Source organism: Pteropus vampyrus, unplaced genomic scaffold (genome assembly GCF_000151845.1).
Source record: "Pteropus vampyrus isolate Shadow unplaced genomic scaffold, Pvam_2.0 Scaffold23, whole genome shotgun sequence".
Classification (NCBI taxonomy): domain Eukaryota; kingdom Metazoa; phylum Chordata; class Mammalia; order Chiroptera; family Pteropodidae; genus Pteropus; species Pteropus vampyrus.
The window spans coordinates 10,058,577-10,070,968 of record NW_011888804.1 but is presented as its reverse complement, the minus strand read 5'-3'; the positions used below and the strand labels follow the sequence as shown (position 1 = coordinate 10,070,968).

Below are 12,392 nucleotides of genomic sequence, written 5' to 3'. Positions count from 1 at the left end.
CAAGGGCTTGAAGCCCCAGGAGGCACAATTAAGTAGAGCCCTGGAGCCCCTTCTCTAAACTCCGCATTGTTACCAAGTGCCTGCACTGTTACCTAGGCTGGGCCAACTGAGCACTCAGGGAGCCTCCGTGAGCCATGACATGGCACCACTCACCCCCAGGAGCCTGAGGACAAAGCTCACCGTTTGGAGGGGTCTGTCAGGATGTCCAGAAGGCTCTTCATCTTACTCAAGTCCTTTTTTCTGTCTGGAACAAAAGAGGGGACACTAAGACACACAGCCTAGGGGTCTGTGAGCCCCAACCCCGCCCCCGTCCCACCCCGGCTCCACCCCTACCTTCATTCTTATCAATCTTGTTGATCATGCGGCGTAGGGGCTCGATGTACTTGGACAGCTGCTTCAGCTTATCCAGGTACTGCTGCTCCTCAGCCTGGCTGGAGCCCGCTGGGCTCATGACTGAGCTGGGGTTCACTGCAGGACACAGCCCAGTAAGTGCCGCCTAGCCCACGAAGGCCCAGCTCTCTGCAAACCCTTAGGGTGGGGTGCTTGGGCTCCAAGGGGATCGAATTTGTTCACCCGCTTATAAGCTGAGGCCTCATGAGGGTGAGGGGGTGACTCAGCACCTCAACTCGCAGGACTGTGTGGGTGACACGATGGGCTCTGGGCCTTAGGCTGTGCCTGCCCCAGGCCCAACTTACCAGGAGTGTTTAAAGGTCCTGGGGAGGGGACGCTGAAGTTCTGCGGGGTGCGCGCCGTCACTGGACTCTGGGAGGGCTGTGGTGAGGGGCTGGGCAGGAAGCTACTTGGGGATGGGGCAGGGCCGGAGCTGCAGCAAATCGAAAGGGATCATGTCTGTGAGCCATGGGCATGGGGCAGGGCCCTCCCTGTGAGCCAGGCAGGGAGGGGCACCCCGGCTAGGCCTACCTGACGTTGGAGTTGGGCTGCGAGCTGGGCTGGCCAGGCTGCGGGGACGGCTGGGGGGGAGGGGGCATCGACTGCGGGGTCTGCACCTGCTGGCCCGGCGACGGCGAGGACAGCATGGTGAGGCTGTTCTGGCTGACCTGGAAGTGGAGGGGGCTCAGCCTGCTCGCCTTCCACACGCTCTCACTCCCGCTGTCCTCTTGCTCCCACCTGCCCGGGCCTGAGGACCCCACCTACACACACAGCCCCGCTCTCTCACACAGCCTCGCCGCACACTCTTGTCTTTCTTTGACGCCCTGCTTCTCAGAGACTAACAGGCACACACCTCACCCTGTGGATACACACACAAGCACATGGTGACCAAAATGCTGCAGAAAGGCCAGGCTGCTCGTGTAGCCCTTGCTCCACGGCAGGGAGACTCCTGAAGAACTGGGCCTTCTGTGCTGAGAAAAGACATCCCCATGTCCTTACCTCATGGGTGTGGAAGCCTGTGGGGCAGGAGGCTGGGGAAGGCTTATGGCCTTGGATGGCAATGACCAGCCTCCCCTGGTCTGTGAGCTCTCTGTGGGCCCCACTCTGTGACAGATGCGACCATCTTCCTGCATGCTTCCATGTACTTCCTCAGCCCCCCCAGCCACAGGGAGAGACTGCGTCTTGCACTTAATGGAAACAAAGTGGTCCTGGTATAAGCCCTCGCCAGCATGCCTGGCCCAGGGCTTCTCAGTCTGGACCCATGGGCTCCACTGAGAAAGGTGAGCGGCTCAGCATCATCCTCAGAAGCTGTTTCCTTGCCTGTAGAACTGGGGTTCACCCTACTACCTGCAGTCCTCCTTGGGGAGGACACAACAGGGTCAACTGCACCACTGTCATCAACAAGGACAGTACCCTACTCATCTGTGAACTCCACAGAATGAAACCACATCACCGAGGAATCAGGAACAAGGATGTGTGAAATAACCACTTTCCACAGAAAAAGTTCAAGATGGCAGTTCCAGATGGTGAGGACAGCTGTGGGGAGGCAGCTGCCTGCCAGCCCTGGGTGCCCAGCCTCCCCTGGAATGAGCCCCGCAGAGAGCTACCTCGCCCAGTGCCTGGCGATAGTGGCACAGCCCTCTGTCAAACTGGGATAACTTCAAAGGCTCTGCTAACCTCAGCATTCCCAGCGGTTGGCAGTGGCCTCTCCCACGGCCTAGGCAGTTTCTTGCACACTGAGCGTTACCTCAGAGTCTGCATCCTGAAGCCCAGCGCACACCCCACCTCCTGAACCGTCCAGTTTGACAGACCAACTCTGGCCTCGCACAGTGAACTCCGGACACCACCGTCTGGTGCGGCGTCACGCCTCTCTCCCGCACGCTACTCCACCATGGCGCTGGGTTAGGATCCCTTGGAATGGGTTGCTGCCTTCCAGTGCTTGTGTCAGGTAGCAGGAAGGAGTGTTTGGAGGAGCCCAGATCCTACCAGGAACAGAGAATGCCGCCCTCCTCACCCACATATCCCACTGGCCGGGCAGGGGTGGGCATGAGGCTCTGCCCTTTCCCCTGTACTGCTCGGACCAAGCTCCAGGAGAGAAACCTTCCCCGCCTGCTCTTCAGCTTCCTACCCCTCCTACCGAGTGTGCAGGATGGAGCTGCAGGGCACATGGAGACCACATCATGACACTTCTAACATGGCCGGGTCAGAGAGGCACCGAGTCCAAGATGGAATAGACTGTTCCCAATCCTGGTGACCAGGACCCCAGCCCAGAGCAGAGGACATGGAGTGAGCGAGCTTGAGGGGAGCAAAATGGTTCCAGGTGTTTTATGCTGACACCAGCAAGGGCACAAATGGGCCTAGAGTGGCTTAGTTTGCTGAGGTGAACCAAGCACAGCAGCTGTTCCCCGCGCAGGACTCCCCTTCACGGTACCTGGGTACACCGAGTCCCGGGGCCTCACGGCCTCTGCGCTGGAAAGTATGTTTCAGAATCCACTCAACTCCCAGGACTACAAAGGTAAACAGGTTTCCTCAGAAAAGTCCATGCAGAGAACCACGTATGGTGCCAAGAAAGAGAAGCAAAGGCCCTGGGGCCCCATTCTGGGCCCAGACTCTCAGGCACGGGCACCCTCCTTGTAAAGCCTTGCTCCTCACCTGCCTGCCGAGCCCCAGCCATCACCTCCCCTTTCCTTGAACCAACATGCTGCCATTCTCTGTCCTGTAGTCCCTGAAGCTGCTTCTTGCCTCTCCCTCTTCCTGCCTACAGGTCAAACCCCCTCACCTGGTCTTTTCCTGACCATCTGGGCCCCACCTGCCCCTAACCTGCCCAGAGAGGTATCTCATCCTCAGCCTCTGCTCAAGCAGCTGTCCCTTCTAGAGGGTGTTCAGCTCTTGTCTGCAGTCTAAAGCTGGTGCTTCTCTGAAAGGGCATGAGGCACCTGCTGGCATGAGGCCACTACAGCGGGAAGGTTACTTCAAGTTCATGTCTCACCTCAATGTCTAAAGCTATATTTTAAGAGGTACCCTCAGCACTTGGACCACAGGAAAATAGAGTGCATTTGCCCACACCCTCTGCTTTTTGGGTTCCATGGAGCCACTGAAAGCATACATCTCCCCCAGGCATGAGACAGAGGGTCTAAAACACAGTGAATAGCAGCCTGCCCAGGCTGAAGGTACAAGCTCAGTGCTTCTGCTTCTTCCCCAAACCCTCCTCCCATGTCTAGCCCTGGGCTCTGCCCCTCTGGCTACTGTGGCCACCATCTGCAAACCTGCTAAAGAAAACTACTTGGCCTCCAACATCCAATCCAGATCTCTTTGCCTCTGATAGCTCCTCTGGAAAAATGCACAATTCCCATTAGCAGCAAACACTGCCCCTCACAAGCCTTCAGGACTCCTCTCTGGGCATCAGCGCTGGGCAGCCCAAGGCTCCCAGGCCTCCCAAATCTAGAGTAACCAAAGACACACTTAGGGTGGGAAGCAGCCACCCAAAGACCCACGTCAAGAAAGAACTGGCCTAGCAAGGCTGCTAACAAGATAGTAACCCCTGGTCCTCAGGTTTGTTGTTGGGTCCAGCTCGCCTCTGGGACCGAGGAGAGCAAGATGGCTATGCTCCCTCAGTCTGTGACAAGCCTATCGGGGAGAACTGTGCTCCTGCTCTGCATCTTTCACTTCTCTGGCACATTCTGCCACAGGCATGGGTGTGTCTGTCACAACCACTAGCAAAACCCCAAAACATAAATGCTCTACCTCCCAGGGAGGGAGCTTGAGTGCCTCTCATGCGCCCCACACCTATGTGGTCACAGACAGGAAGTAGGAGCTCAGAGGGAAGTGACTCACTCAATGTCCATGGCTAGTGGGGGAATCCAGGCACCTTAGTGCCACCTGCTTCCTGAGGGAGCAAAGACAAGTGAGAAGGGGCCTGCCAAGGCAAGGCTGGAGGCAGGGTAGATGGAGAAAGCGTGCAGAGGGGAAGCAACAGAGACGGGTGGTGGGGCCAGAGGACAGCAAGGCTGGTCTGGGAAGCCTCGTGCTGTGAAGAAACCTCAGGGGAGGCTGGCGGTGCCATGCATTCCAGCCTTCTTAGGACCACCTGCACCTGCCGAACATCCCTGGAACTGCCCTGAGTTCCTGGCCCCACGCACATGATGTCTCCAGGAGTCACTCTCCAGAGCGAAGTGGAATATGGGTCCCTTTATGGTGCCACCTGCTTACACCTACCAAGGGAGTGTTGGGACAGGAACCCATGTCACTCCTGGACTCCCATGCTGGGCACTGTCTTGCATGTGCCCAGCACAGAATCTTGCAACCGTGGGACATATCCTAGGAAAGCGCTGGAGAAGAGGCGGAGACGAGGGAGCCCCATTTCAAGAAGAGCTTGTTTTCTTGAACCCAATTTTTCACCAAAGGAAAGAACAAAACCAGAGAGGCACCATCGATGCTAAAGCACATCCCGCTGGGGGCTACATGCAGGTGGCTGGGGGTGACTAGCAGCCACATGACATGCCATACAAACACACCAAGGTCATACAGACACATCAAGGTCCAAAGGTGACAGCTGCTGAGAATTCAGGTGGGATCCCTATTGAGATTGCAAGGGCGGCCCCTAGCTATGTTTTAATGGCGCATTTCTGGAATATGCTATCTATTCTCAGAAGGTACTGGATTATAAAGACATGGACACGAAACAGCTGCATACCAATTCTGGAACCAGCTCTATGTTGAGCAGAATGCCCAGTGTGTCTGGCCCTGTATGGAGGAGGAGGAGTGGGTTTAAACCTTGAAGATGCCAGGGAAAGGCAGGGGCTACTATCTGCCAGGATTACAGATACATTTCCCTTACAAGAGAAAATGAATTTTAAAGTTTTGGCAAATCTGAAGCTTTCATGGCAAACTCACTAAAATGGAAAGCCCATAAGATAAGGGAACTTCATCTGCATTTTAGCCCCTGAATCCTAGACTGGTGCTTAGTCCACAGAATGCACACGAGTATTTGTTCAACAAATGAATATACCACAGAAAAATTCCAAATTTCATACCATAAAAGAACCAAAAATCCATATCTCTGAAATACTATAATGTACACAGAAGTCTTTATCTACCTGGAAAGGGGTGTGTGTGTAGTAAATTCTAGAACACCACAGTCTGACAGAACTTTTCATGCCTGTGGACTTGACAATCTGTGCTGTCCGGTATGACAGTCACTAGCTTCCCCAAGGGGCTACTAGTACTTGAAATGTAATTGAATTGCAACTGAACATAACTTGAGAAACTGGATTTTTCGTTTTATTTAACTAATTTAAATATAAATAACCAGGTATGGCTAATGGCTATAGTATTTGACAGCACAGCCCTAAAAGTCAAACTATTTGCTTAGCTTCTGTTTTATTTTACCATGAAAATGACAGCAGCATAACTATCTAAAACATTAAAATTTCAAAAAGATATTTTGCTCCCACCTTCTCCAGAAAATGAAAACATTGGAACTATTCAAAATATTAAAGTGAAAATAAGCCCAGATATTTACTCACATCCCCTCAAGAAACACGAGCCGGGTATGGCCTCAGGTAAGCTTGGTTAGGCACTCTGAGCGCCACACTGTGAAGGAAGTCACCGAGATTACAGTGTGCCTCACAAAGGTGCTCAGAGGGCCCCAAGCTTCCCGGGGGCCCTGGGTGCCGCCCCGTAAATACCTGTGCTGAGGGCTGTCCGCCCAAAGGGATGGAGCTTGACGGGACAGCAGACACGGCAGTGGTGGGCGGGAACCGGGCTCTTACTTGCATCCCGCCTTGGGCCAAGGCTGCGGCAATCATCTTGAGGAGAGGGACAACAGACAAGGTGATCGCAACAAAGAAACGCAGTGCACGGGCAAGTGAAGAGGGGTGTGCAGCCTCCGTGACAAGGAGCGCTCACGGGGCTAGGGAAGGCCTGGGAGGGGGAGGCGGGCCTATATGTTCAAGCATCCAGCACTGAGGCCCATCTAGTCATCAGGAATCTATAGGAGCTGCCGCAAATGCTCCTCTAGACCTCTCTATTCTGTTGGCTGCACTCCTTTGACAAACCTCTGATCTGCTGATGTGCCCACAGAACCTTCAAGGCCAGACCTCAAGGGCCAGGGCTGGTGTTTCTGATAGATCAAGCTCCTGGGACAGACTCTGAGAAAGTACAGTCCACCAAAGCTGGCTATTTATGGTATTTAGGAGAAGTCAGCCATCATTAAAACAGAGGAAGAGCTCAGGTAAGCCGGCTCACAGCACCTATCCTTCCCTAAGAAGTATGCTACTGACAAAAATGCTTCTGAGGGCCTGAATTCAAACCATCCTATCTTCATGCCTGAGTCTCTGCCAGGGAACTGGTTTATCACCAAACTCAAGGGCAGGTGGACAAGGGAAGCCTGGGACTCTGCCTAAAGCCTTGAACTAGTGAGGAGGTGCACTTCCCCCAAAGATAAAGGTCAGGTCTGTTCCTAAACGCAGAAGATGAGTCTAGACTCCAGAATTCCAGCATGTGCTGGGACCATTCTCCTCATCGACTTATACTTCTGGAAGCATCAAGGCAGCAGTGTCATGGGTTAAGGCCTGGCTTGCACTGAGACCTCTGGCATCACAAGCATGTCCCACATTCATACCCACAGGCTGCATGCAGCAGGCACTGCAAGCCGGGGGCGACACAAGCAGTAGCAGGTTCCAACCTGAACCTTGTAACAGCACAAAAATGGGGCAGCTCTCAGGCAGGGCTAGGGGGGCAGATGTTCCCCTTAGCCACCCCAACAAAAGAAATACCTAGGGGTGGATGGCAAGGAAGCCATTTTGGTGTCTGCCAAATTCGAGCACAGTCCTGAAGAGCCTACCACTCACTACGGCATCAGACACAAAGTGGGATGTTTGTGGGCGTGTGAGGACAGAAATCTAAGGAAAACACACCTCCCTCCCGGAAGGCCCACTCCTGCGCGTCCAGGGTGAGGCTGAAAGCAACTCTCTCCTGGGTTTGGCTCTCAGCCCCTGGTCAGGTGAGGGTAACAGTGAACAGTGTCTGTTTACGATCAGCACTGCACTGCTGTCGGCGGAGCCCATCTGAGCCTGCTGGCCACTCAACAATGCTCCTTCCAGAGGGAGAAAGGCCTGGAAGTAAGTCAGGTGGCAAGAGAGATGCAAATTTTTTGTAAGAAGATAAAGTGATAGGAAACGAAAAGCTTAAATCTAACTTGCTGCTGACCGGTTTCTTTGTAACTGAGAACTCCTGAGAGGGAAAGCTCATTTTCTTTTAAACACAAATTCTAATAAAAACACAGCAGTACTGTTTACTGGATCAGATGAACCAGGCAGTAAACACCCAGCAAATCATTCTCTCATTTTCTCAAGTCACATTTCTCTACCTCCCAACACACATCCATCCAGAAAGGAATTCAAGCTCCATCCCGAAGGCTGGGATACTGGCTCCTATGAGGCCACTGGGCACGCGGGCCCAGAAAGAAGAAAGAGGGGTCCATGCAGGTGGCACATTAGGGAAGTGTCTTTGATGAGAATTCTTTGTAACTTGAGAATTATAGTTAAGCTTCTATGCACTAGGAAAATAGAATGTTAAAAGACAAAAGCATAAGGACTGTTTGGAAATGGAGACACATTGTGTTCTGGTTTCATCTGCAGTCACAGATAAAATTTAGGGGAGAAAAAAAGTCAGTGCAGGTATCCAGCTGTGCCCTAGTAAATCCCACTGCGGTGACAGCGACATCAGCTTTCTCATCTACATGAGTAACATCAGATACAAGAGCCAGGTGTATGCAGAAAAGGGCACATCGATTTTCCTGGAACACCAAAACCACAAAACTCAGCCCCTGGGTAACAGTCCTGGCCACTCATCGGGCCATAGCACTGCCAAGCATTTGACAAGGCACCGCTTTTCTGCTCTGAGGGGGGCAGATTTGAGAGATAAGGCATAGAGCAGCGGTCCCCTACCTTTTTGGTACCAGGGACCAGTGCTCCTATGAGAATCTAATGCCTGATGATCTGAGGTGGAGCTGAGGCGGTGATGCTAGTGCTGGAGAGCGATTGCAAATATAGATGAAGCTGTGCTCGCTACCTGCCTCTCACCTCCTGCTGTGCGGCCTGGTTCCAGTCTGTGGCCTGGAGGTTAGAGACCCCTAGCATAGAGGGCTGCCAGCTCAGGCCCGCCAATCCCAACACTTTTTTCATGGAATCAGCGCCCACCCGTGTGTAGCAGCTCACATACGTAAAGTCGCAACAGATAGTCCCTGTGTCCTGATGTCAAATGCATGAGTACCACATAGAAATCCTACTCTGCAACTGTGAACTCCTGGTAGATGACTGGCTGATACGATCTGAGGGCCTCATAGTGACTCAGTGACTCACTTTTGGGAAGCATCAGGCAACAGTCCAAAACCCAGCTATTCATCAGGACATGCACCCTTGGTAACATAAAAAAACTGGAAATAACCTCAGGCTCCAATAACATGACAGTAGTTAAGGACAGGAGGATACATTCATAAGAGAAACTACATATAATGCTGACTGAAAATTTTTTATTATGAGAACATTTTACTTCTATTGCAATGCAACCAGGAAAGAAGCTATACACAAAATTCTATGTATATCTTATGACCTTGACCATGTGAGAATAGGAAAGAAAAGATACCAAACTGTCTTTCCCACTCTGAAATATTTCCCTTATTTATACTTCTCTCAACTTTCCATCTTCTATAGTCGCCATGTATTCTTTTAAGTTTTTTGGTCTGAATTCGTCTAGCCTTGTCTAGTCCACTGTGCCAGAGGAGGCTGCAAAAGAAGGCTGTGAATTCAGAGATCCCCCAGGAGGGCTTGCCATACCTTGGAGACCCCGCTGCTGCTAGAACAATGCAGTGAGGCCAGCAAACCGGCCTCCAGGAAACAGTACTATCTGCTGTGAGCCCAGAGACAAATCAGCAGACCAGAAGCAGAGGACTGCAAGGCACTGCATCAAATTGCACTCCGCACAAGAATGCCCTCTGTGCCACCAGCACCTGGGTATCCCACCGCAGGCTACACAGCCCAGGGCGAGGCCTCTCACCAGCTCTGCTCGATGCTGGTCTCTGACACACAGAAGGGAGGTGGATGTCACTCCTAAAAACCCTAAAGGCGCACTCATAAAACCGAACCCACCTAAAAGTACTCAAGTGATGGACCCCTTCATTTCCCGCAGCTACCAAAGTCCCTGCCCAAAAAGAGGTGGCTCAAGCCGCCCTTAGCTCTGCCTGAAGCGCTCCACTAGGAGGGAAAGAAGGTTACAAATCGAGGTTACTCTGGAAGTGACTGAGCCTATGGCCTAGCCCCCAGCCAAGCTCCCATGCTGGCTAGACTGGGACCTCCAGCAGAAGCAAAGGGTGGAGTAACCACTAGAAGGAGTGGCACTGTGCACAGGCTCCGTGCGGAGTACTGAGCACACACAGCCGTGGCCGCCTTTAGACAGTGATGAGGCACCAGGGAAGCTCCAGGAGTACAATTCCTTGAGCTAGAAACCTAGGAATAAACCAGTAGGATGGGACCACCGGAAGACATCAACTAACTGTTCTAGGACTACTCGCTTCCCCAACTCTAAGAAGTGGGATGGAAAGGGAAGTCCTGTTTCAGGAGGGCCCGCTGCAGGATAAAGAATGCCAAGCCTCTCACTTTCCTACTAGACCGGACCCGAGATGCAGAAGTTTCCATTAAGAGTGGTCCTGGAACAGGGCAGGGAATGTCACAAAGTGGCAAGGGCAGTGGGCTGGGTAGGTGGTGGCTGTGACCATGTACTACCTCCTTCTCTGCATCAGACACCAAGAGGAGGGAGCCCTAGAAAGCCTGAGGACAAGCCCAGGACAAACAGTGCTGGTGACAGAGAGGGACTCCAACCTTGTCACAGGGCAGCCAGCCCCTCCTCAGTTACAGAAAAGAAGTCCATGTATGTTTCACACGAGACCACGTCTGGGCAAGCTGGTGATGTGGGAAACTCTAGGCCCAGGCCACTTGGTGCAGTGAGCATGGAGGCTGCTAGGCTGGCTTAACTGTATCTGAGCACCTCAGGCCCCTCCACAAGCACACTTCTCAGGCAGCTTCCCATAGACTCAAGCAATGCAGCCGAGACTAGGAAGGACGATTTCTGAGCCTCCCCTACAGTGAAATGTCGCTGACACTAAAGGAACACACTGAATCCTAGAAATGCTTGACATGCAGCCCTGTGTACAAGACGGAGCTTGCGCACGCGCAGGTAATGAGCGGGGGTAAGGAGCAGGGCAGGAACGCGGTGCAGCACTGGGTGGCTATAGTCTCACACGCCAACTAGCAAGTCTGTTCTGTCTAATGCCAACACTCTTCTGAGCCAGGACTGTCAGTGTTCCCAACGCTGGGTAAAGACGGGAAGAACTGAGACCCCAGACTGGACGTCTCCCCACCCTGGCATCCACACAAGGGCGGGGGGCTCTGTGGAGAAGTCACAGCGGCCGGAACTCCAACACCCAGATACCAACAAGCATCTGGCCTCTACTAGGAAAGGCGGAGCAAGGCCTCCTCCATCCCAGTGACATCCTTTATGCAGAGAGTGGGCGTGGCTGGCCTCAGCCACACTTTCCAGTACAGGAGCAAGCCCTAGAATTCAGCCCAGCAGGAGACTAAAGCACAAGCCTGCGCTGTCCCCTAGAACCAGATGCCGCTGTTCTCATTCCCTTCTCAGTTTCTAGAGAGCTACTGTCCACCCGCTGCCAGCCCTGTACTCAGAGCTGAGGCAAGGACGGGCCCGTGACACTCCCCTCTTCAATGTATGATTTCAGAAGAGGGAAGATGAAAGACATAAAAGTCACAGGAATGACACGTGCGCTATGTAGCTGGGGGGACCCAGATACGACCAAGCAGAGTTGGCCACCCCAGGACCCTAGAGGACTGGTTCTAGGGGAGCCCTCATCTCTCAGAGTACCAGGGGGAGAGGAGCCTTGAGCTTTACCAACCTGGCTCCTGATTCAACCAAGACCCTTGCCATAGAGCACCATAAATCCAGCTCCATGCACAAGTGGGCATGCACCTGCTGGCAACTACAGAAGCTCTCAGCTCTGATGGCCCTCACCTGGACTCCTGAACCCACTATCTGGGGGGCCTGAGCTGTCGGCACCGCTGTCTGCTGCTGCACCTGGGGCTGCACCTGGGGCTGCACCTGCGGCTGTTGCACCACCATCGGAGCTCGGACCTGAGGGAGGAAGGGAGAAGGCAATTTGGAGCCACCCAGGGCAGAGGTCAGCATAACCAGTACTTCTGTGGGAGCTTTGAATATCAAAGCTTTTCATGAGAAGGGGGGGTGGTACCATCATGACTTCACTAGCTATGATGTCACCTTAGTGGCCATCCCTTATCCCACAGCTCATCAGAAATGTTTCCCTGGCTCTGAGTTGGCAGAGCCAAGCCCCGCCTCCCCCAACCCTGGTGAGAAGTGTGGCCTCCGCACTGGAATATTACCATACAGCCATCACCACCAGCAAAGCTCCAAAGGTCGAGCACACGGCCCAGCCTGCTCAACATCTGGGCCTAGAATGTTGATAGTGGGCAGGTGGCTGGCCAGCCAGCAGCAGGGCTGGCTCTCAGGTGACAAGTGTGCCTGTACCTGCTTCTCATGACCATCCTCAGCCTTCCAGCCTGCCCTTGTGTGCCTTCTATTCACTTGCCACTAGGTACAGGCGTGGCCTGTCCCCACTCCCATCAATGAATCACCAATAGGAAAGGTCACAAAATCCAAGAAAGTGAACCAAATTTAAATGGCCCCACGATGCAGCTACCCAACTTGGTGACAATATTCTGTTCTGTGTAAATGTTACTGACTGAATTTGCTTTGTAAAGAGATGCATGAGACTGAAAGCAACATTTTATATGGTAATGACAGGGGTCTTTGCTCAGAATGGAACTCTGAGCAACTAGCAAACCACCATGGACGTTCAATGGAGCCAGCACATCCTCCCCCACAGTGATAATATATGTGCTGCCATCCAGCTAATC

General features: G+C 53.1%; 1 protein-coding gene across 14 annotated transcripts in view; it reads right to left on the bottom strand.

Annotated features, from left to right (window-relative positions):
- MED15 (mediator complex subunit 15) overlaps nucleotides 1-12,392 on the bottom strand; it is a 57,353-nt gene that overhangs the window by 5,391 nt on the left and 39,570 nt on the right. For 11 of the 14 annotated variants that reach the window (XR_002779320.1, XM_023528278.1, XM_023528275.1 and 8 more), the window contains 6 exons: nucleotides 11,473-11,592; nucleotides 6,078-6,197; nucleotides 922-1,058; nucleotides 696-823; nucleotides 334-468; nucleotides 181-244 (listed from right to left, as the gene is read on the bottom strand). Coding sequence is in view for 13 of the 14 variants with exons in the window: in XM_023528278.1 (XP_023384046.1) it covers nucleotides 181-244; nucleotides 334-468; nucleotides 696-823; nucleotides 922-1,058; nucleotides 6,078-6,197; nucleotides 11,473-11,592 (704 nt within the window). In the remaining variant the exon portion in view is untranslated. The remainder of the gene's footprint in view (nucleotides 1-180; nucleotides 245-333; nucleotides 469-695; nucleotides 824-921; nucleotides 1,059-6,077; nucleotides 6,198-11,472; nucleotides 11,593-12,392) is intronic. The other 3 variants (XM_023528284.1, XM_023528285.1, XM_011355924.2) reach the window with 1 other exon arrangement.